Source organism: Plectrocnemia conspersa, unplaced genomic scaffold (genome assembly GCF_051122295.1).
Source record: "Plectrocnemia conspersa isolate PC_06_02 unplaced genomic scaffold, ASM5112229v1 ptg000006l, whole genome shotgun sequence".
Taxonomy (NCBI): Eukaryota; Metazoa; Arthropoda; class Insecta; order Trichoptera; family Polycentropodidae; genus Plectrocnemia; species Plectrocnemia conspersa.
The window spans coordinates 3,593,502-3,618,260 of NW_028277170.1; the positions used below are offsets into that span (position 1 = coordinate 3,593,502).

General features: G+C 25.0%; 1 protein-coding gene across 2 annotated transcripts in view; it reads left to right on the plus strand.

Annotated features, from left to right (window-relative positions):
- LOC148234057 (homeobox protein araucan-like) overlaps positions 1 to 18,452 on the plus strand; it is a 176,885-nt gene extending 158,433 nt beyond the window's left edge. For both annotated transcript variants that reach the window (XM_088188148.1, XM_088188149.1), the window contains exons 6-7: positions 3,085 to 3,149; positions 16,512 to 18,452. In XM_088188148.1, coding sequence (XP_088044274.1) covers positions 3,085 to 3,124 — 40 coding nt within the window. In that variant the 3' untranslated portion in view covers positions 3,125 to 3,149; positions 16,512 to 18,452. The remainder of the gene's footprint in view (positions 1 to 3,084; positions 3,150 to 16,511) is intronic.
- Positions 18,453 to 24,759: the final 6,307 nt, after the last annotated feature.

Below are 24,759 nucleotides of genomic sequence, written 5' to 3' on the forward strand. Positions count from 1 at the left end.
TTGTTTTCTACACAGAATCAATAACATTATGAACTAGTTTAAAAATCAAAATAGGTTATGTTAACACATAATTTAATCCTATATATCAAAAAAAAAATGTAAGAACTTGTACAGTGAGCTCTGGCGTCATAAATTTTTAAGTTAATGACCTCTCTATCATGAGCTATAAAGCTTTGACATATCAATTTAACTGTCCACTATTGTGTAAAGTATTAATTTATAAATATAATTTAAAAAAATCGATAGAATTTCATTAATAAATAATTTTAAGTTTTATTTTATAATTGATCGTTTACATTATGACACAAAACAAAAAATAATGTGTGTATTATTAGATAGATATAGTGATGATTTCAAATTTTCATCTATAACCGATCGTTCACACTATGCTAACAAACCGTACCTTTAACATCTAAATGCAAATTGATCATTATGAAGATTTCAAGTTTCAGGATTCAAGAATCAAAGCATATCTCGTGATAATTTCAAGATTAATTTTATAACCTGTAGCTTACTCATAATTAAATATTTCAAATGTAATTATAATATTCATATTAAGGTTTACTTTATTACTTATAGTTTACACTTTAATGGAAAACTGTTCATCATTAGATAAATCTCGTAATGATTTCAAGTTTAATAAATCAAGTATGGATTTAGGAATTAAATGGTTTATTTATTATTATTGGATTGGATACATCTCGTGATTATTTCAAGGTTAACACTGTAATGAAAAATCCAGCTAGAATTGCAAAATTATATGCTTGACATCTAAATGCAAATTCATAACATTTTTTATAAATATATCTTGTAACTTTTTTATCAAAAATTGAGCCAGGATCTAGAAATAATTTGTTTAATGATTTTAAGGTTTAGTCTATATCAAATTGTTCTCACTGTAATGAAAAACCGAGCAAAAATTAGAGAATTATATGGCTGAAATCTTAATGGAAATTAATGTATTTAACGTAATGATTTTTAGTTTCACATCAAAAATCGATTTAGTAATTAAATGGTTTAAATCTAATTATTAAATTCATCTCGTGATAATTTTATGTTTTTTTATAAACTATAGTTCACACAATAATGAAAAAGCGAGCAAAAATTTTAGAAATATATAATTGAAATCTAAATGCAAATTTATGTATTTATTATTGAATATATTATCCTGTGTTGATTTAAATGTTTACTCTATAATCAATCACTCACAATAGGAAGTAAATGGATTAAATCTAATAATTAGATATATCTAGTGATAATTTAAAGATTTACTTTATATTCTATGGTTTACACTCTAATGATTGACATTTAAATGGCTCTTGTATTTATTATTAGATGTATCTTGTGATGATTTTAAGATTTACTACATAGTCGTTTGTTTAAAATATGACTATAATTAAATAGGGACTTTAATGTTTTAAATATAAACATTGGATTTATCTCGTACAAATTTAAAGGTTTATGTGTGATGAAAAATCGAATTAAATAGTTAAAATTGAACCATTGAATGTATTTCGCGATGATTTTAATTGTAACAAAAAAGTAAGGATTTAAAAATTATATAATTAAAATCTGAATGAAAATTTATTTATTAAACAATATTTTTTTTTGGTAAAAAATTTAGCATGGATTTAGTAATAAAATAGTTCAAATCCAAAAATTGGATATATCAAGTGTTATTTTTAAGGTTTACGTTGTAACTTATAGTTCATACTGTAATGAAAAACCGAGCTAGGATTTTAGATTTATATGATTGACCTCTAAATGCAAATTTATATATTTTTAATTGATCGTCCATACTTTGATTGAATTTATTGGATTAAGTTATTTTCTGCCATTATATGTCATTAAGTGCAATTTAGTTATATTATAAAAAGATTTGATAGTCGACTTTTTACATACTAAATAAAATATTCAGAATTACAAATAAATATAAAAAGAAAATTCTACTATTCATATTAAAAACTACAAATTACAAGTTTGGTATTATTAAAATATTTTTCTAAGCATTTTAACAAAATATTTATTATAAGTTTTTTTTATTTGTAGCATTATATTAGATATATAATTTACTACCGCGACACAATAAAATTTATTGTAGCAATAATTATTTTTATATTTATAAATATAACACTTTTATAACCTTTAACTCATACAATCAACATTTTTTCATGTATTTATATATTTGATGATTGATCAAAAAAAATCATTATATGAATAAAGTACTTTTACAATTTCTTGATATTATTTCCGTGTACAATAAAAATAGACGGAAAATTCTCACTAGTTAATAAAAAAGCTTTCGTATGCTTCATTACATCTAATCGTATTAATTACTTTTTTTTGAGACATATTCTAAATAATAATCAAAAAATGTTTTGTTCAGCAATTAAATATTTATTTTTCTACTACGTCATTATTGAATATACTTTAAATTATAATACATATACATAAATATATAATTTTACTTGAGACCTATATGGACTAAGGCAAAGCGCCTCAAGGGCTTCCTTACATTTCTCAAGGGCGGATGTCTATTTTCATAACGGATTAAGGGTCGTTGGTATTTCTATTATTTTATTCATAACATAATTCTCATTGTATTGCTCTTTACTCTTACTAAATCGCAGATTATATCTGACATACTCTTTCTAATATTTTTTTTTATAAATATAAATAATAATGGTTCATTGAAAACGTGACGTGGTATTTGAGATGCATTGCGACAAAATTTAAAATTCAAGCTGAAAATTGCACGCAAGCCTCTAAATCTAAATTCATAACCGTTTATAACTTGACTCAAAGCGATAAAACACAAATTCTTGACGCGACAGATAAATAGCGAAAAGTAATATACATAAATTTCAATCGGTCAAAATTTTATGAACAACCTATTAATAAATAATAAAGGAAATATTTTAATAATTTTTAATTACATAATTTTGTGCATAGACATGTTATTCATATATAACAAAAATACACACATAATCTGAGCTATATATGTACTAAAATGTTTATATTGTTAATATTAATAGAAACATCTCTAGACATTATTTAAAAATATTGCAAAAATTTCTGTTTCAGTTCCCAACATCTGAGCAACGGTTACGAGTCACCTATTTGAGTCTGAATCGTTGTTAGTTAAAAAGGTGAGTGCTGTTTTATAAAAGTTTCTTATCAAATCAATTTTATCAACAAAATTAAAAATAAGCCTTGAAAACTGTATCTGTAGTTAAAGGTCGATCTTCTTCTAACCTTTTTAGACCATTGGTTAGAACGTGTTTCAGTTAGTATGTTCTGATCGTACAGAAAAAAACCGATTCAGGAATCCACCAATAATTTATCGTATCACTATTGAAATTAGTGACCGCCTCCGACATGTTTGCAAAATAAATATCACGTGGGCGCGTAGTATAACTAGCATGATTAATGACGGACATTAAATGCCTCGTGCTGAGACTGGCGATTTTCATAAGGCAGCGATTAGTTTAACCAAATTAATAATAATAATATAATGAAATGATACACAAAAAACTAGTTTGGTAAAATAATTTAAATGTGTCTTGTATAGCAGGGGTTCCGAATCGCGTGTTTGTTCATAACGGTTTTTGGGTTAGAGGCACGCGCGCCGAGAGTTAATTTATTATAATATGATGAAATTAAATTATGGAAAAAAAGTATTTTAAAAAGATATCTGAATGGATTTTTTTTATTTTCGAGAATGAATGAGTAGGCGTCATTGTGCCACGCCCCAGAAAATCAACTGTAAAAAATGTTACGTTACGTGTGCGAATATAGGAGACGGATTTTTCAGACTGCTAATTAAAATGAATTTGGACAATCGTGATCAATCAGGTTTTTCCATACTACGAAAAACATTATGATCATATTTAAATAGTCAATGAATTCTTCAACTTAGGTTTTATAACTGCAATTAAATTCATTTTTTATACCAATTATTTTCAATGTCTGATAAACTCTTTTTTTTATATTTTATACTCAATTCAAGAAATCAATCAATACATCGATATTTTTTTATATCAATAGATTAAAATGAAATTTGTTATTTTTATATATATATATATATATAAATCAATGATTTCAAGATTTAATATTTATCATTCTAAAATAAATTTATAAATTCTGTTGAGCATCTGCAACAAAATATTATTGTAATAAAGAAACACGTACATTGTTAAAAAAAAATAAAAAATAGAAATCTTATTGCGTTGTAAGCAAAATAAAATATAAAACGTAACTGAAAAAATAAAAATAAATTTCATATGCAGCAAATAAAAAAATTTACTTTGTTAAAATTAAATTTACAATCAAGCTTATTAAAAATTTATTGAAATTAAAAATAAGTTTTTATTTTCATCAATCAAAAATATAAAGTGTTGTATTTTAACAACCATAAAAATGCTTTGCTAAAAATATGCGTATATATACCTCAAAATTTATCAAAGGAATAAAATATATATAGTATTTTATTAAGATAAAAATAAATATAGTTATAAAATAAAAATCGCTATTTTTTGTCAATATTTGCTCTATTTTAGATGGATTAAAATACAAGTGCTGCGTATCAATTAAAGATTTATAAACGATTAATTAAAATATGCAATTTTTATAACCATCATCTTTACAATTACTCAAAATTTATATACTGATCAAAATATGTGTTTAATACTTTTATTATTATAAATCACTATTTTTTTATTTTTGAGAAAATCCTTTTTAGTAATTTATTGTAAATATTTTTTTTAAATAATATCTATTATACACATATTAAAGTTAGTTGCTTGGTGTTTAATATTCAGGGCTACTATTGAATGCCCCATTTAAAAAAAAAGTTTTTTTAAATTTGTCTGAAAAATTAGTATTATTTATTTGTCATACTTACAATATTATCAAATTTAGAAAAAAATAAAATTTTACATAATATACCATTAAAAATATATTCTTTTAATTGTAACTATTGCTTTTTTTTAAATATTATAATTATTGCTATTTTTTTAAAAATCATTTGCATAAAAACAAATTATTTTCTAAATTATTCCTAATATGTAATTTTATGTTTGTCTGTGATTTTGTTTAAAGTACTTAACTATTTTTGAGAGTATATTATGTATTATATATACCTTTTTTTTTGCTCATATGTTATCTTAATTGCATCATTCTTAAAATTGTGTTTCTAATTTGTCTGAGAGATTAGAATTATTTTTTTATCATATTTACAATATTAGTATTAAAATTCGAACCATCAAAATTTTACATCATATTCAATTAAAAATTAATTTTTTTAATGGAACTATTGCTTTAAAAAAAATAGCAATTTATTATATTATTATTATAATATTTTCTACACGTATTTCTCTTTTTGGCTGTGTCACTAAATTTTTCAGAGATAATATTTATTATGTAGCTAGTTATTTGTATGTATAATATTCAGGGCTACTATTGTATGCCCTATATTTTAAATTATCTAAAAATTAGATTTTTTATGTCATATTCACAATATATGATATGTATATTAAAAAAATATAATAAAATTGTCCATAATATACCATTAAAAATACATAATTTTAAAATTGTAACGATTGCTTTATTTTTAAATATCATAATTATTGCTATTCTTATAAAAAAAACATTCGCAAGTAATTTATTGAAATCATATTATTTTCTGAATTATATCTAATATGTATTTTTATGTTTGTCTGTGTACTAAATTTACAGAATAAAATATGTTTTTTGAGTTACTCTTAAATGCACCATTATTAAAATTTATCTGGGAGATAAATTTTTTTAATATTATATTAATAATAATATTATTTCAATACGATCCAATTAAATAGTTCATCATTAAAAATCCACTTGCAATTATTGCTTTATTTAAAAAACATTTGTAAGATTTTATTATAAAAGTTATTTTTTATACTATTCTTAATGTCTATCTTTCTGTATGTATGTGTCACTAATATTTTTAGAATATAAACTATTTTTAAGCTAATATTATTTAGTTAGTTACTAATTTACATAATAATCTTAAATGCCTTATCTGATTTAATTTATTTTAGCAATATTTTTAAAAATTATTATGAGGTTAATTACTTACATTTGAAGTAAAAAATTGTAGTTAAGGCTCCTAAGTAAAATAAAAATATATTTGAAGCTCGATTTTAAATTGTAGTGTTGTCTGAAAGAGGCAGAATTGTTATATTTACAGTATTATATTAAAAAATATTTTATTGGATTAATGTGATCTTATAAAAATACTCACAATTCATTGTAAAAAACACTGCTTTGAAAATATTTTTTTATAAATAGCTTTACTAAATAAAAAAAATTGTTCTGTAAATACTGCGTTCAAAAGGTGTGTTAGTGTTCTATAATAGATCGCAATGAACGAGTGTGTTTCCTAACAAAATACTTCATAAAAATGTTTCATTACATAAATATACAAAGAAACTCAGTGAATCATATTTAAGTGTTCCTAAGATAAACTTCGTCGGTTTATACGTTTATATCGTCATATTCAAGTGCATATTATGGATCGTATATTTTAAGCAGCATGAGATTTGTATTCTGTAACACAAAATCCTCATTACAAATATTGATAATATGAGTGAGATATTGCTAGCACATGTGGATATTTACTCAAAAAAATCATCATTAATCTGCCAAACTCTCTCATCTCAGTTTCATTTGATCGAGTTATAAAAGAAAACTTCATCGAGTGAAGCAATGAATATGTCTTCGGCTCATTTCAACGACAGTTATTATTGTTTAGACTCTCCATAACGTGTCACCCTACAAAAAACAGGAAAAAAGACACATATGTATATATTTAAGAATATAATGGTCGTTACGTGGGGGTACGCGTCGTGAAGTTATTATTTCCTGTTCCTCTATTTAAAACCGAGACCATTATTTTATTTGGGCTCGAAATAAACGCAAAAAATACACACACTGTCTTGTGTGTTCACACACAATCTATGTATGTAAGTATAAACACGGGAAAAAACACTGTCAGATTTTTGTATATAAGAGGGCTTATACGCCCGGTTTGTCCGGTTCGAGATTTTCGACGCGATAAATCGCCTCCGTAGCATTCTTGCATATTCATCACGCCATTCGAATCAAATCCTTTATTGTTATATACATACGTAATCATTATTCTTTATAAACTTAACAAAAGCACTCTTTTCTTAATATAAAACATGTTTATTTTTGTAGGGGCGATGCATTTATTTATAATTACATAATACTCATATTCGATAACGTATTAACACTCAAATTACACACAAAAAATTAGTGATTAAATTTAGTAAGTAAGTATATAGATTTTCTTCGGTTTAGATTAACGCAATATTTATTAGAAAGGTCCAATATTGATGTCCTGAAAAATATTTAAATATGCATATATTTGTCCAATATTTTCCTTATATTTAATTTTTATTATAAACACCAAATAAGGATTACTACAGGATTAAATAATAACGCTAAAATAAATAAAATCAAATAATATAAATATTTTAATTATAATCTGAGTACATTTATTTTGGCTAATAAACATTAAAATGTGCTTTTCTCTTATGGCTTCTGTGCCTATTACAATGTTTAAAAAAAATATGATACCTATATTAACAGAAAATGCTTTTTATCTGTAACTTTAAATATAATCTATTAAAATTTACATACTAAATATATAAAAAAATCTTCTAACAATTTAAAAATATAACAACCATCGTTTAATGCGATTTTTATACTGCTTTGGTATTTAATATAAACTCAATTTAAATCTTAAAATACACAAAATTGTATGATCCATATTTTAAGTTAAGTTAATCCTAATAAAACTAAAATGCATCATATCTATGTGGCAAACTGATTTACTTATTATTAATGTGTAACGAATTTCTGTTGACTAATTTGATCACATGTTGTATATTTTATTAATTTTAGTTACGCTTCTGAACATAACTTTTTTTGTAGTACCATTTTGCTTATTAAAAATTCTTTCTTGACCTTGATAATTTTTTTACGATTTTTCTGGGCCATCTTGTAAATTTTGTATTTTGATCGAAATTATCATTTAATATACACACAGGTGTTTGTTCGCATATGAACCGTGTAACCGCAGACTATAAAGTTATTAACGAGCAAGCACACCTCCTTGTGTCCCATTTCAAAGTTTATCCACAAAGGACAGCTAGGTATATATGTACCTGTAGGGGACAAGGTGCGACTTGTGTCTTTCGTTCAACTTAATGACTAATATAAATTTGTGTGTGCATGTGTGTGTCCGATAATGTATTCAGAGTGTAGCGGGAGGATGCTGAGCAGCACATGAATGAATGGATGGACCCATGAATGGACCCGGCTCATTAATGAAAACACATTTTGATAGCGCACCACCACCGAAAACTCGTTTTCATTCACGGTTCAAAAACATAGTTAGAAAACGGGTATGTGTAAGCGAGAGGTTCGATTCGACGACCTGATTATAACCCCGGCGTGACACTGACGCGGGATGAGGTACCAAAAAAAGATGCACATATACATATATACAAAATGACGCCATTAAACTTTATTATTTTCGGATGCCAGTTGACAGTTCGATGACGTGAGAACTGAATGATCTTAGATTTAGAGCCGCTGTTTGTGAAAAGTATATAACTTATTTAAACCATGATCATATGCACCATAGGTTTTACAATTTGATTCATTTGAATCTATATCCTAGTGCAGGGGTCCGGAATCTTTTTCAGCTATTACTCAAAAAAATATTTAGAACAGATATCCATCAAGTAAAAGGGTAAAATTAAAATAGTTTTTAATCAATTTATTGAAGAATATAACTTACCGTAATAATATTATTACAGAAATGATATTTTTTTATTTTTGAAACAAGAACTCAATTTTTTTACTGGTTGATGGCAAAGTAATTTCGGGGCTCGTTAAATTCATGTGCTTTGCTTTTATGTTGATTAAAGTAAAAAGTTTTTGCTCCCATAAATAAGTTGCTGCAAAAGCAGCAGTTTTGCAGCACTTGACTTAAAAAAAATATGACATACATATCTTCTTTGGTTTTAAATTTAATGCGTGCTTAATTAAAAATACTAGAAACAAAACTGTAAAAAAGCAGTCTGAATTATAAAAATTAGTAATATTTAATTTTTGGTGTAAATCTGCTCAATATATAATGATGAATAAATAGTAATCTTATGACTATTTTATTACTAATTTTAAATAACATCAACAGATTTTAATAGAATGGTTTGATTTTAATTTTATTTGCCATTTACTTGCAGATCATACGGAGTTTAGTATGAATATGTATTTCCATACTTATAAACCTATTTCTAATATAGTAAAAATTTCACTAGAAAATGTCTCTAAGAACTAAGAGACTTTTTATGTATACATTATGGTGTTTTTTATTGTTAAAGAAGGAACAATATGACACTAAGTGATATAATTCTGTACATTACTATGTAAGATATGTGCTATAATTTTTTTAATAAATCACTTAATTGCTTTAAAAATAAATATTATCTTTATACTATAAATTATAAAATAATATGTCATATGAAATATATTTTTCAGTTGATTCTGATTAAATTAAAAAATCATAAACAAATTATTGTGTTACATTTTTAAGATAAAATGATGAAAATAGCAAATAATTTATTGAATCTGAAAAATTAAATATTCATAAAAAAATGATGTATATATTTCTAGTAATATTTTTTAATTTTTAAGCTTCTCATATTATTTTTTGGCATTTTACAGATGCATGAACCGTATTTAGAGTAGTTTTAAAATAAAAATAGCGCAAAAATTTTAATGCCACAGTTTCAAGACAATATGATTAAAAAATAAGCCAAATTATAAAATCTAAAAATTCTTAATCATTAAAAAAATTATTCACATTTGTAAAATTAGTATTTTTATAAATTTTAAAATTATAATTTACTTTATAAAAAATATTTTTCAGCAAAGCTCATAATTTTTTTTTATCTAATTTGATTTGATGCTGAGTTTTGGCATTCAAATTGAACAATAGTTATCTTGCTTAATTTTTAATACTAAATGAAACACAAAAAAACTCTTAGTATCAAATGGAATATTTTTAGAGGATCTTGAAATAAATTTAAAAATAATATAATAAATTTTTTTTTTAAGCAATCTATGTTTTAAAATAAATAAATTACATTATTTTAAAATTAAAAGATATAAAAAAAAAATTCTCGGCAATTTCATAGTGATTTTTATAACAACAGTGCAATATCCTACAGCCCATAATCGACTCGTTAGAGTAAAAACAATGACACGATCGTATGTACTTTAATCTAATTTATTAAATAGTGTTTTTCGTTCGTTTTGACCATTAAATAAATAGACACGTTCTATCGGGTTTAAATCTATTTAAACGCATTTGTGTATTTGAATAACTGTAACTGTAACGGACGGTTAACTTCCTGCCAACACGCAATGGTTCGCTACACATACACATACACATTATCGTATATTTCTATAATATAATTAGTATTACACAATACAAATACAATAGAAATTATTATTATAAATATCTTGCGTATTACTAAAAAACACTATTTAGATAATTAGTATTGTATATTGTATGTAATACAACGTAACTAAAAAAAGCCTCATTATTAAAAAACAAATTAAAATCAAGAATTGGTTAACTATTATCTATAAATACTATGGCTTCTGTATTATTTTAACTAATTTAAATTTTACATTCAATTCAATAGATTTAAAAATTCTAAAGCAGTTCTTTTTGAGCACTAAGAATACGGCGATAAACTATAAATTATAGTTAATTAGTTACATAATAATAAAATGAATACAATTTAAAATTAAAATAAAATATACTGAGCGCCAACTGTCACCAAAGTTTTTATTATATTCTAAAAATAAAATAGCTACATTTAATTAGGTATTTATTGTTTATCTGTGTAGATTAGCTTTTGCCATATGTGTAACTAATTCTAATTCCAAGCTTATACTCTAATGTGTTCTGTATAATTTACTGTAAAATAAATAAAAGCTTCTTCATTAAGCTTCAACAATAGTACTTAAATCATCTTTGATGGTTTTATGTTGCTAAAATAATCAGTTAATATTCATAAAAAAATAGCGTTTATGAATATTGATTGGCATAATGATGCCATAATTTTAACAGTTTATGATCGTTCTTATATAGTAGCTTTTTTCGCCCTCTTACTTTGTATGAATAAGGATATTGTGTTGCAGTTCAAAAAATCACTAATAATTAATTAATTTTAATAGGGATTAATATTGCTTATTTTAAATACCTATACGATTATATTTTTATTTACTAATCAAAAAAATAGGATCACTTGTGTTTTATAAAAGAAAAAAAATAATATACATTACATGGTATAGAAATTTTATACGCAAATAATATTTTTCAGTTTCATGCTTTATGTGCAAACGTCAAAATGTAATCTCAAATATGCGTCTCTTTTACTAGTCGTAGATTTGCAGACTTGATTGAAGTCAAAAAAAAATTAGCGAATAATAAACTTTTAAAGTATATTTTTGATCTTGCTGTTTTTGGCCTTGCTTTGGCAAACCTGTAACGGAACTTTGGCATTCTGGTGAGATCGGCCGTTCGATGCAGTCAGGTGTGAAATATAGTGTTATGCGGTCGCAAGGTGGCGACGAATAATTAGCGCCCTCCTCAGGTAGCCGCCCGAGGCCCCTGCGCGAAATCTGAAGACGAAGAGTGTCACCGCTCCAAAGGGCGGACAGATCCGATCTCGCTTCATTTGTCACTGTCACTGGGGTGGCGATAACTGACCGTAGCCAGGGGAGCCCAACCGGACAATGGGTATAATTGAATCGATTAGCGTAGAAAGGCCACGTGAGCCCTTTGACTATCTAAGTACGAAAAATAACGGGAGAGTGGCTTTAAAGTATTAAAATTTCTACTATGAAAAACTGTAAGTTCATGATTTCAAATAAGAGAATTGTAAAGTGTATATGGGCTAGAAAAAATATTTTCAATGAAGCAATAGCTTCGTAAAAACAGATTAAGTTCAATCCGATTGTCACATTTCACATGTCCTATTATTAAATTTTAACTATTAAATGTATGAGATACACTAATCATTGATTATGAAACTTAGCTTAGAAAATTGCCAGTGTTTGCGTTTTTTGATAAATATCTTACTTATAGAACAATATATTAGTAGAACAATTATATTACAGTTTATATAAAATACTACTTAGGTCAAAAAGCTTTATAAATAAGTTTTTTATTATATTAAATTTAAATATTCTAAAAATATTTATGTGTTAAAAATGAGCTAATTATTATTTAAGCTTTTTATAAAATTATTAAAATTAATCAATTTTTCAAACCAAATCAATAACTTTAATTCTACAGTTAAAACAAATAAGATTTGTCGAAAATGTTTTTCGTAATATTTTTTTTATATTTCCAAACAAATTTAGCTTATTAGTATATTTATAAAAATGTATTTTTATAAATCATAAATAGATTTTTATACTAAAATCTACAATGTGTTCTAAAAAAATATACTGATAATAATCAGTTTTATAGATTAAATCAATAACCTTTCACAATTTATTTTAAAACATAGCACATTATTTATTTTTATTTATTCCAATTAAAGTTTTTCAACGTATATTAAATAATTATTAATAAAATAAGCTTATATTTTATAAACATATAAATATACTTTAATATATATGTCAAAAAATATGAAAAAAATTACTATTCTATTTATCCTTTCGATTTATTTTTAGAATTAGAACTTGTTATCCTAAAAAATATAATTTTATGTTTCTCATAAAAATACCTAATTTAGTACCTTTGATTTGACATTTTATTATCATATAACATAAATTGAAAATGCTTCAATTATTATCTGACCGATGTTTACCAACATTTTTTTTATGAATAAGAAAAAGCTCATTTTTATTTAATTTATTTAATATATAGATGGTTTATAAACTTAGATTGAAAATCCTTTGCTATAACCCAAACCATGTTTCTCAATTTTTGAATACAAAAAGCTTATTTTTATATAAATAAAAATATAACTATGCTGTAATATATCTGAAAATATGTGAAAAAATTATGTAGGTACTAAAAGTTTTTTTATTTATATCAAAAATGTATAAAAAAAAGTGTATAGCATAATCTTTTAAATTTATTTTATAAAGCAAATTTAATCATTTTATTTTTACAGTCTATAAACATGCCTTTTCTTATCAAACCTTACACAAGCTTTTTATTATTTTTTAATTGTTAAATAATTAAGTGATAATTAAAAGTTATACTTATATGTATAAAAACATATAATTATTATATGTTCCAAATTATTTTAAACTTGCTATCTTATAAAGCGAAGCTTGCGATCTTATAAATAATTGACATTTTTAGATTTTAATAAAATTATTATTTTTAATGTTAAATACTTAAATTTTACAGTTTATGATTATATATATTAAGTCAAAAAAGCTCTAAGTGTTATCCAATCGATGTTATCAACATTTTTTTTTAATAATAAATATTTAAATAAAAACATATTATTACATTTTAAAAAGATTCTAAAAGTTCTTTCACTTTATTTTTATTTATTTGGATATTCTAATTTTTATAAAATTCAATTATTTAAAGTTTTTTATAAAAAAATCATTATCATCATCTTGTTATAACTAACTTTTACAGCTTATAAACATATTTAACATATGTGCGAATAGCTTTTCTATGTTTCTCAAAAAAAATTTAATAATAAATTCCAAAGTAAATTAATTTTGTTACAAAAATAATAATTAAAATTGTTTAACAAAAATAATTTGGTGGCCACTCTATATAAATAAAAATATTTTTTTAATTTACTTAGATTTTTACCAATTTATTTTTTTATTTTTAGCCTAAAAATCTGTAATTTTATTAAATAATAACATGTTAACAAGCTCAATTTAAAACTATAAATTATTTCATATTTTTAAAAACTTATTAATAAATTGGATTTTTAAGTTAATAAACACATAAATTAATTTAATTTTAAAAATTTAAACTTACTATAAACATGATTTTGTGTTAAGAAAATACAATTTTCTTATTCAATTTTCAATAAAATTTTATTTCATGAAAAGTTTTTTCCTGTATTAAAATTATATATGAACCAAATCCTCATATTCATCAATTTTTGAAGACTTGTATGTAATATGTAATTATATCAAACAATTTGTTTTAGGTTGTAACAGAGAGCGAAATCGCAGCACGTTTACCCATTAATTGCGTAAATCTTGTTTTACAAAAATATTTCGTTAATGAATCATTTCTTAATTAGTACTACTAGTTATACACGTCAGAAAAAAATGTTGAAAACGATCTCCGTGGTGCGGCACACGTTAATGTGTAGATGGTATCGCTAAACCGAATTCCGTTTATCGACTTTATGGCGAACACCTGTCTGCTTATATGTTTAATATGCGATATAGGATGTCTAATAAAATGTGAATTCACCTAACAATAACACATTTAAATTTTAAAGATAATTTTACTGTATCAAGTATTCTATGTATAATATATAATATCAAATATTGGTCTCTTTAAAATACTTCTAAGAAATTTATGTACATATTTGTAGAACGAAAAATATTGATTAGTGTATAAATTCAGTCATTAAATATTTTAAAAAAATGTGATGTTGCATGTATCAAACCAATGGTAGTTCTATAGAATAGAATATATACCATTAAAATAATTCGAATTTTTCCTATAACTTTTGTGCAAAAATTGCATATTGCCACTTTCTGATCTATCTATTGATGCAAATGTCATTTATATAATTGACAGTGCAAATATCGTATTTTTAAACTAAAATATTTAAGCAAGTCTTGTACGATATTATTCTTTTAATTTATTAAGACAATGACATAATAATTTATTGTCTACTTGGTCACTCCTGCCTCATAGTGACCTAAGTAAAACAGGTATTCAATCTCGTTTGTGGAGAGTCCTTCGGAGGGTTAGGGCCATAGCATCTGTTGTTGGGAGGGAAAAAAACACATTTTCATTCATTTCGCTCTTTTTTTCCTCTGGCGACACAACCGAAAGGTTGTTCTTCTAGGTCTCCCGACGTAGAACCTCCACAGAAAGAGGGAAAAAACGCTATCAATTCCCATTGTGAGAATGAGGGACCTTTTCTAAGATTTATTTCTACTTTTCCGAGAATCGGCGTGGTTTTATATTTTAGTCACGTATCATCTCAATAAACTTTTTTGGCCCATATTTAACATTTTATAAAGGCGATGAAATTATTTTTAAGGAATGTATTACAACTTTTGATTAAAAAGCTTATTAAAATAATGCATTATAGATCTGCAGTTGCAACATTTGATTTATTACAATCAACAACTACTACGTAAATAGTGAGATATTAAAATAAAATCAGTGCCATATATAATATTAATTAAAAACTATTTTTGCGTAAATGCAATTATTTTTAAATGCACTGAAATATATTTTTTGATTATATTTGGAATATCAAATTTAGTCACTGGTTTAAGCTACTCAATTTAAAATATTAATAAGATTGCTAGGATTATTATTGAAAGCGGTAATAATAGGAAGAGGATATATGATGTTATGTTACCATAACCGATTGAATTAAATAATGCATAGTTTTACTTAAGGACCCTGTAAAAAAATATGTATATAAAATATCTTTACATTTTCTTACGACACTGAACCAAATTTTGCATATATCGTATTTATTTATTTTATCTCTAAACATAAAACAAACGTCTGTATAATTAGGACAATTAGGAATTATAATTAAAATTATAATTAAATCGCATATACCTGACATGATCGATTTTTATTATTTAAATTAGCAAATAATTTATTCATTGGTCCAAAAATATATATATGAGGCCAAAGTATTCATACTATAAAAAATAACCCTAAATTTTAAAACGTGTCCGTGAGCAATAATTTAGCGCAGGTGCGCGTATAGTTTCAGGTGACACCGCGGAAGCCCTATTGTAGTGGGATAGCGGCAATAAATTATTCATTCTACGAGGAACTTAATAGGTTAACCTTTAAATATGGTAAAGAGGTTTGATCCTCTTCTAGACACACATACACACAAAGCAGCACCTGCAACGGACACTATTAATATTTTACGCTAAACGGAGGAGATCAAAACCGAATACATCAACGTCAATTAACCGTTTGGTTTAACTTTAACGCCCGCATTATATTATACTACCTGTAATGGTTATAATGCGGATATATAGGTATACCCACATCACAACTGAAATGTTTGAGACGTAATAAACTAATGCATAAAGGTTATCGCAGTATCTACTCATTACTTTGCAAGCATTTAAAGTTTATAAATCCATTATAATTTAATATTGATTTTATTATAAGAAAAATTGATAAAAAATTTATTCTTTTTTTATTGTTTCAGATTGATCATCTTGTCACTGGTTGCCCTTACTACATTAACTGGACCACAAAACAATGAGGCATAAGGACAACAGATGACCAAGATCGTCAATTTATATATTATATTTAATTTGTAAAATATTAAAAAATATATAAATAAATAAAATAGGGCTACCATAAGTCCCGGTTTGATCGCGACACACTTGAATCTTTGTCCTGATTTTTAAAATCTTTTTAAATCACTGATTTTGTATAATGAAATTGTAGTAAATATTGTTTTTCAATTTTTTTAAAGTATTTGTGGTAGCTCTATATTCATATATGAATATAAATGCTAATTTTTATTTTCTATTTTATAAGAAGTAATACGGATAGACGATATGTGCAATTCAAGATTGTATATCTGAAATATTGTAGATTTGTATTTTTAAGCATTTCAGTACGCTGATTTTTTTATATACATCTATTATTATATAAACGATACAATTATATATACACAATAATTAGATTTTTTTAATTAATATTATTTACGAATGTATCAAATTTATTTTATTAATCAGGCAAATAATGAGTGAAAATCATGCCATGCTTATATGTATTTTTTAAAATACATATAAATAAATAAAAATAACATGCATATAAATATCTATTAGTTAAGACATTTATGATCTAATATTTAAATTTAAATAAAAAATACGTAATACGGCATTATTAAATTTTTACGTAATTAATGGATGCCGTAAAAAGAAGTGATTTATTTGAATAGATACAATAAATTATGTAGAAATTATAGTATTATATATATATTTAATAATGCAATTGAAGATTGATTGTTGTGAATAAAAAATGTATTATATTATTATATAAAAAATATGATTTAAAAAAATTATGAGCACAAAGATGTATTCAGTTTATATATTATAAATTTGACTCATTTATCACTATTGTATTGTACCCATATTATATATAAATAATATAAATAGTACTCTTGCGATTTTGATCAAAAAAATTTAATATCATTGCGTCGATATCATAAAAAATATTATATGAACATTTGGGACCTGAAAAATTATTCAGATTTTTTTTAATAGTAATATTTTTGAAGTATTGAAGAAATAAAAGATACAGCGTTCGTCCGAGAAAAAATAAATAATTAAATACGATGTAAATTTTTGAGATTAAACTATTATAAAATACGTAGGCAAATGCCAGTAAAGTACCCCAAAATGTAAAACGAACCACTAACATTGAAAAAATGGAAAAAATCATTATGAAATATTATATTTTTAAATATAAATTGTACATAGCATATTTTTCATTTTTGTTATTATATTTTTTCGTGGGGACCTCTTGTGTGTTTCTTGTACAGTTTTTATATAATTTTAAAATACACTCAAACATATTATTTTCTAAAAATATATATACATACATATGAAATGAGATTGTTGCATTGTCATATATGAAATATAAAAAAAAACTGTATTAAATCGGATTTAATCCTGGTTTGGGAAAGAAAAATCCATAACGAACAAGTTCTATTGTGATAATAAGTACAGTAAATTGATAGTATAAATATGTATGTATGTATGTATATATACATACACAACTTATTAAAAATATAGTAGTTATTACGATTGTATTATTAGACGTATGAATTAATGACAAGAAAGGGTAATAGCCTTTTTGAATTTATTGTACTACATATTATCTTTTCCTGCAATATCCTATATTGATTTAAATACATATTAATAATAAATTTTCAATTGTAAAAATCTGGCTTTTAAAAAATCAAATTTCCCACGTTTGTACGTTTTTAAATGAACAAGAATATTGTCACAGTATTTACTTATTAATGGATTAAACATATTTTAAGGATGACTATTATTGTGTAACTAAGTACTTATTGGAGACCCGTTATGTATTTATAGAATAACACAAAAATAATTAAATAATATTATTTCTCGTTATTTGTTTCATTTTATTTTATAATTTATTTATTATTTCTGAAATTATTGACACTTTACAGATCAGCAGTTTGATTGTGGCAAACTAGTTTTGCCTGAATATATTTACAATACAAATACAATTATTTCGCTTTAAAACTCAAGTGTATATAACTATAATATATATCGCACACAAATAACTGGTTTTCTAACTAAAGACGCGTAAAAACCTGTTTTTTTCAGTTGACATTTATATTTGTTTAATATATTATACAAATATAATATAAAAATCTTTTTAGGGATTAAAACGTTGTGTTCATTAATAAAAATTATCATTATAAAAATTGACGTCGAACATGTGTATTAATTATCATCACTATTTATGTGATTGATTACAAACACGATTTTACAAAATTTAATTACGCTATATAAACAAATTTAGAATAAATACCATAAGAAGATTAATGGTTGTTGGTTTGAAGCGCGGGCTATGAGAACCCCTGCTGTTTATATGCCGATCTCTTCAAGAAATGTGTAAGTATAAGTATATACCTATGTATAAAAGAACGATAGGTAAATAGGTTCCTTAATTGGAAATGCTTAATATAATAGTATAACTAGTTGTATTATGATTCAATTCTGTGAATTTGAAATAAATATATGCAATAAGCTTAAGTAAGATTCATTAAAATAAATTATGAAATAATCCTTTAAAAATATTAATATTTATTAACCAATATAAGTTAATGTAGATATAGATAAGTATGTGTGTAATAAAAATTATAAGGAATAAAACAAATATTTGTTGCTTACGTAGTATAAAAAAATAAATAAAATCGTTGAAAGCAGTAAAAAAACAATTATTTGAGATATTTAATTACTTTTTTATTTTAATCAAAGTACTAATCACTTAAGTGTAGAAAGCTTCAGTGTTTCTAAAATACAGTATCGTAAATGTATATTTATTTTGTTAATTCATTAGACCTAAAATTGCCACAATTGTAGTAAAATAATATGTTATAAAAAAAAATAGCAGTGTATAGTTCGATTTAAAAAAATAATAACTGGAATGGAAAAAATATTTTAATTTTAATTTTTAATATACGATAGTTATGCTTTAAAGTGTAATTTTTCAATTTAAAAATTAACAAATTTTCGAAAAAATACGAGCTACTTCAAGAGCTTTTGAGATATGCGTCGATTCAATTCGTATGGAATACATTGACTTTGCCTCCAAACCTTCCCAATTTTCTTAATGTGTCTATGCATTAAATTGGACTAGCTGCATTTCTTGGCCAGCTGATATAGTAAAAATAGGATTTGCTACCATTTCTGCAGCCAGCACATCATTGTTTATCTTTGCTGGCCTCTCACGGTTTAGACGATTTTTATATCATAATTTATCGTTATTTAAATGTATTTAATTAAATTTACCTATTACTTTTCAATTATTTTCAGTGGCCATAGGGCTATTTAGAAAAAAAGTCATATAACATGGTATTTCATATAAATTGTTCATATGTAAAAAATCTGGCCTCTTAAATTTTAAAATGTCTATATAACAAAATACGTATTCAGTATTTATGGCAACACTGAATTTTAAACCTAAAATTAAAAATATAACGACATTTATTTTATGATAACCTAATTTTTCCTGAAAGCGCATTGATTTTTATCATTTTAAATTCAAATTTCTGAAGGAAAAGTCGTTTTACAATCTCGATAAATAAGTCGCTTAATTTGACAAAAATATGTTTTTCTCATTGTCAGTTTTATATTGGAATGTTACAAACAGAACATCAACACATTTAATTTTTTTGCTAGATAAACCGTTATAAATTTTAAGTTTATGATTAAGTTTTAAAATTCGATACGAAAGTAATAAAAAATATTTTTGAAAATCATGATTTATAAAATATTGAGGGATCGATAGGTTTAACTTAAGATCTTTAGTATATAATCCATAATCCATAAAATGATTTTAAAGTATCATAAAAATTGTAAAAATATAAAACTAGTTGTTATATTCACAATAAAAAAGAAAAAGGATAAGGGATCAATATGCAGTGCATTTAAAGTATTATATGTATTTACATACTTGGATTTTAACATATATTATGTAATATTAAAATATTAGCCACTAAGTTAGTTGTTAAGACCAAATTGTGAGTATTACGGTTAAAGCTGAGAAAGGAAGTTAATGGCAAACAAGCGCGCGGTCATAAACGGCGTTAAACCTTTTTGACCGCCTAATAAATATTCAAATGACGCCCTTGAAATTGCATTTAGCTGCTTTTGGAAGGTACTTTGGTAAATACTACATATATAAGTTATAATTTAAAAATAAAGATAAATAGCCATGTAAGATTCAGTGATCTGTTTCTTATGTGTGAAAGGAATGCTGCTAAAATTAATCGCTTATTTTTGTTAATTGAAATAACTTTATACGGAACAAAAAATTAAGCGCTGTCGTAAATTTAAAGTAAAAATATTTTTTTCTCTGAATTGGTTATCGAAAGTCTAGGTTTATATAAAATCTGACTTGAAAAAGATACATTGTAATTAAGAAACTTGTTCACAGAATCACTAAATGTATTTTGGTATATAATTAATAAAAATATTTTTAATATTTTATATTGAAACGTATAGATTAGCGTAAATCTTTGGTTATGTCGGTAGGGTAATTTAAAAGTATTTTTGGAGCAGACGTATGTGGTTAAATACCTTCTACATATTCTAGTCCGAGTGTCAAAATGAAGTGGAGTGTGTTAATTTCAGTTTTACGCTGCGTTGTATACTCTATCGTGCGAGTACGCCGTATCCCCACCACGTACGTTGGAAGGGATCGTAAGAATGCAAGCGTACTTCATAATGGACGCTAGGTCCGCGGGCAATTAATAAATTTTGCTGAAAATCTTTTACCATTAATATGTTAGCCTTTATATTAGTAATGAGTTAATTTATACATATTTGTTAATTTGTTAATATACAATTGAGAGCGAGTTAATTTAATGTTTTTTTTATTATTATTTTTGTTGTTATATATTTATTATTATTTTATATTGTATTTTAAGTAAATTAAAAAAAATCAGTGATTCTCAATGTTTTATTGCTTTCATTTATTTCAATTTTTTTTTTAAATTTTTATTAATAAAACTGGTTAATTTATTTTACATATTTTTTTATATATAAATAATATTTGGCTTTTGTGAATCTACTTTATATCAATCATTTCAGAAGCTATCAATTTTTTTTATAAATTAAAGTTTATGTTAATTTATTTCGTACTTTTTAATTTATTGGTAATATTTCCAATAAAAATTATTTACTTTATTTTCAATGGTGCTTGATACTTTAAACTGATCATTAACTATTCGTTTTGATCTGGAATATTCGCATTTTTATATTCTTTAACAAGTAGTATTTCTGCACTTCATTATATTTTTAATGAAGTGCAGAAATACGTACTGTCGTATTTATTTTTGAACCTAAAGAATTATTAGTGGACTATACCGTTATATTTTCAACAAACTTTTTTTGGTTTTAAATCTTTAGAGCACTTTCATTAGGACGATTGCCCCTTTTATAATAAGTCATAATCATACATTATTTTTTATCTTAATACTAACAAAACGTTATTTTAGTTTATTTTTTCTGATTTTTTAAAAATATTTTGAACACAATTTTTTTTAAAGACGAATAAGCAGCGCCTCGTGCGCCAGAGTCGTACGCCGGTAGTATTAGCAATTGGTCTTAGAGCTCCGTGGTATTTATTGTTGACCATCCGAAAGCCATTGTGTAAATAGATGTTTTTAATAGTATACATTGAATTCCGACTGGTCATATAAAGCCTCGTTATAGCGGCCTTCCTGACTGTTTAGAGGTGATAGAAAAATAAAGTAGAGCCAATTTGTTTTCTAGAGTCCTTAATGTTTGTGGAAACAAAAATAATTGATAAGGTGACATATCTGGTGCAAAATTAAAAAAATTGCTTACCCATAATTCCTATCGTTTTTAATAATAACTATACTATTACAATAAAAAAAAATAGTAAAAAATACTATTCATAAACCTTCGCTTTAACTAGCATATTAGCCATAATCCTCTTTAATATTTTCATCACTTATCTCTACTGTATTTCATTTTAATGTACTTAGCTCCGTCCATCTCTTAAAAATTAAAAAATCATGATTATATGCGTTACCAGTACTTGACTGTCAAACACAAACTACTTGTCTACATAAACAGTGGTATACAGACGTGAGATGATCTTATACGAAACAAATTGTTGATTGTCAATAATTTTAACATTTTAAATTTTATTTATATAAATTAATTCAGATATGGTGGCAATTTATTGCAAATAAAGTATTGCATACGAGTATGATATACATATATATTTTCACTTACATATGTACATATATAGAAAATATGGTAGTTATTAATTCAAAGAAAAACAATCGAAACTTTCCCAACACTAAACCGATACATAAAACGCGGGGGCCCGTAACTCTCGTTTTAATTGGTTTTCCACCGCTTGTAAGTTGCGGGTGTAAGTATTAAGTCAACGGGGACTTATCGGGAATTAACTTGTATCGTAACGGTTAATTTTATTCACTCGGATAAGCCCGCCACGGTGCCGGGGAAGTATGATCAAAGTATTCGCACAAATTACTGTTTACTCGGTCTACTACCTTACCTATACCGGCAGGTACTACGTAAAATGTATATAGTACCTATACCTACTTATACGCCTTGAATAAATTAATAGTTTACATCGATCAGATAACCCCGCGTTGGCCCGAACCATCAACGCTTCTAGATTGGATTCAAAAGCGGCCTCGTTTGCATATCGCCGCTATGTAGGAGATACTTGGAGTCGCAATTTCGCGCAGGGTATGTGTGTTTCCTTTCGAATCCAAAGGAAATAAATATTCTCTGGCAGGAATACTAATACGTTGAGTAAGAGTCTTAGATAAGAGGCGAATCTGTCTGTTGAATCGGTTTAAGAACGTTAATTATATGCTAATAAATTGTTGTTTTTATTATCAAGCAATAAATTCATAAATTTATAACAATTTGATAACATCCAATATAAATTTGAAAAGTATGTAATTAATAAATTTACATATATTAAAAATAGATGTATAGTAAAGTTATAGTAGAATCCTATATGGATATAAATATTTTATGTATAATATTTAAAAAAAACTTTTGAGAAAGAACTAATTTCAAGCTATGTTAGTAATCCGACCCGTAAGTTATTCTCTGAATATGTCACACGTCATCCTGAAGTAAAGGGACTGAGTGAGTACACGGTCTATGTCGCGTCGCTTAGCACTCAATCTAGCGACTATTGTGACATATGTATCTCCCATTCGCATCTGCTGCCGTTACAGAAAATAACATGAATTTTTTAAAATTTTTAATCCTAATTTGTTAGATTTTGTAATAGTATTTAGTGATGTTCGAGGTTTCGCATTATCATATAGCATTAAAACTCTTATTCTGTTGACAAACATTGGATATTTTTCGGTTATTTTTCTATACAATGTTTGTATTTCTCTACAATATGATTCTGCTGTAATAATTTCGCCTGGTTAAAGACATAATCGATGCATGATTCTCTCATACAACTCTCACAATAATTTTTATGAGTAAAAACTTTAGACCCTTTTATTATAATTATTGTGAAATTTTTCTAACAATTTTTTTTTAGAATAATTTTTCTATTTCTGCCCTTCGATCAATTCGTGCGGTACCTATTAGTCCATTTTTGCTACCTTTCCTATGGCATACAGATGTCATTAAACTGCAAGTTTCCAAGCATTTGTTTGTTGATTAGATTCAACAGTGCTTTTTAATCTTTTATTCTCACCATGAAGCTCATGTTCAAGAATAATTATACCGAACGAAGTATTGGAACTAACAAGTTACAGTCCGTTCAAGATATAAACGCTCATTGCTACAGTACTGATGAGAAAATTTAATAGGGTGACCATGTGAAATTAAACGTTCAATTATTTTTTTCTATTTTAATTTAATTTGTTGAAGATAAAGTAAAGTATCACTTTCTTGCTTATTTCATTTATTTATATTGAAATCACCCTCCAGGTTAAATATCTATTTTTTATAATATTTTTTAAAAATATCAATAAATTATTACAGGAATTGCTTTATTGATTACAAAATAACACAACACGATAATAATTTATAGTAAAAATATAACACATTATAATTTTAATTCAATTTCCAACGTATGGTCACCCTACTCTTAAAACAGCCCTGATTTAGTATTGGTTACGTTCTTCTATCGGTGTAAACAAA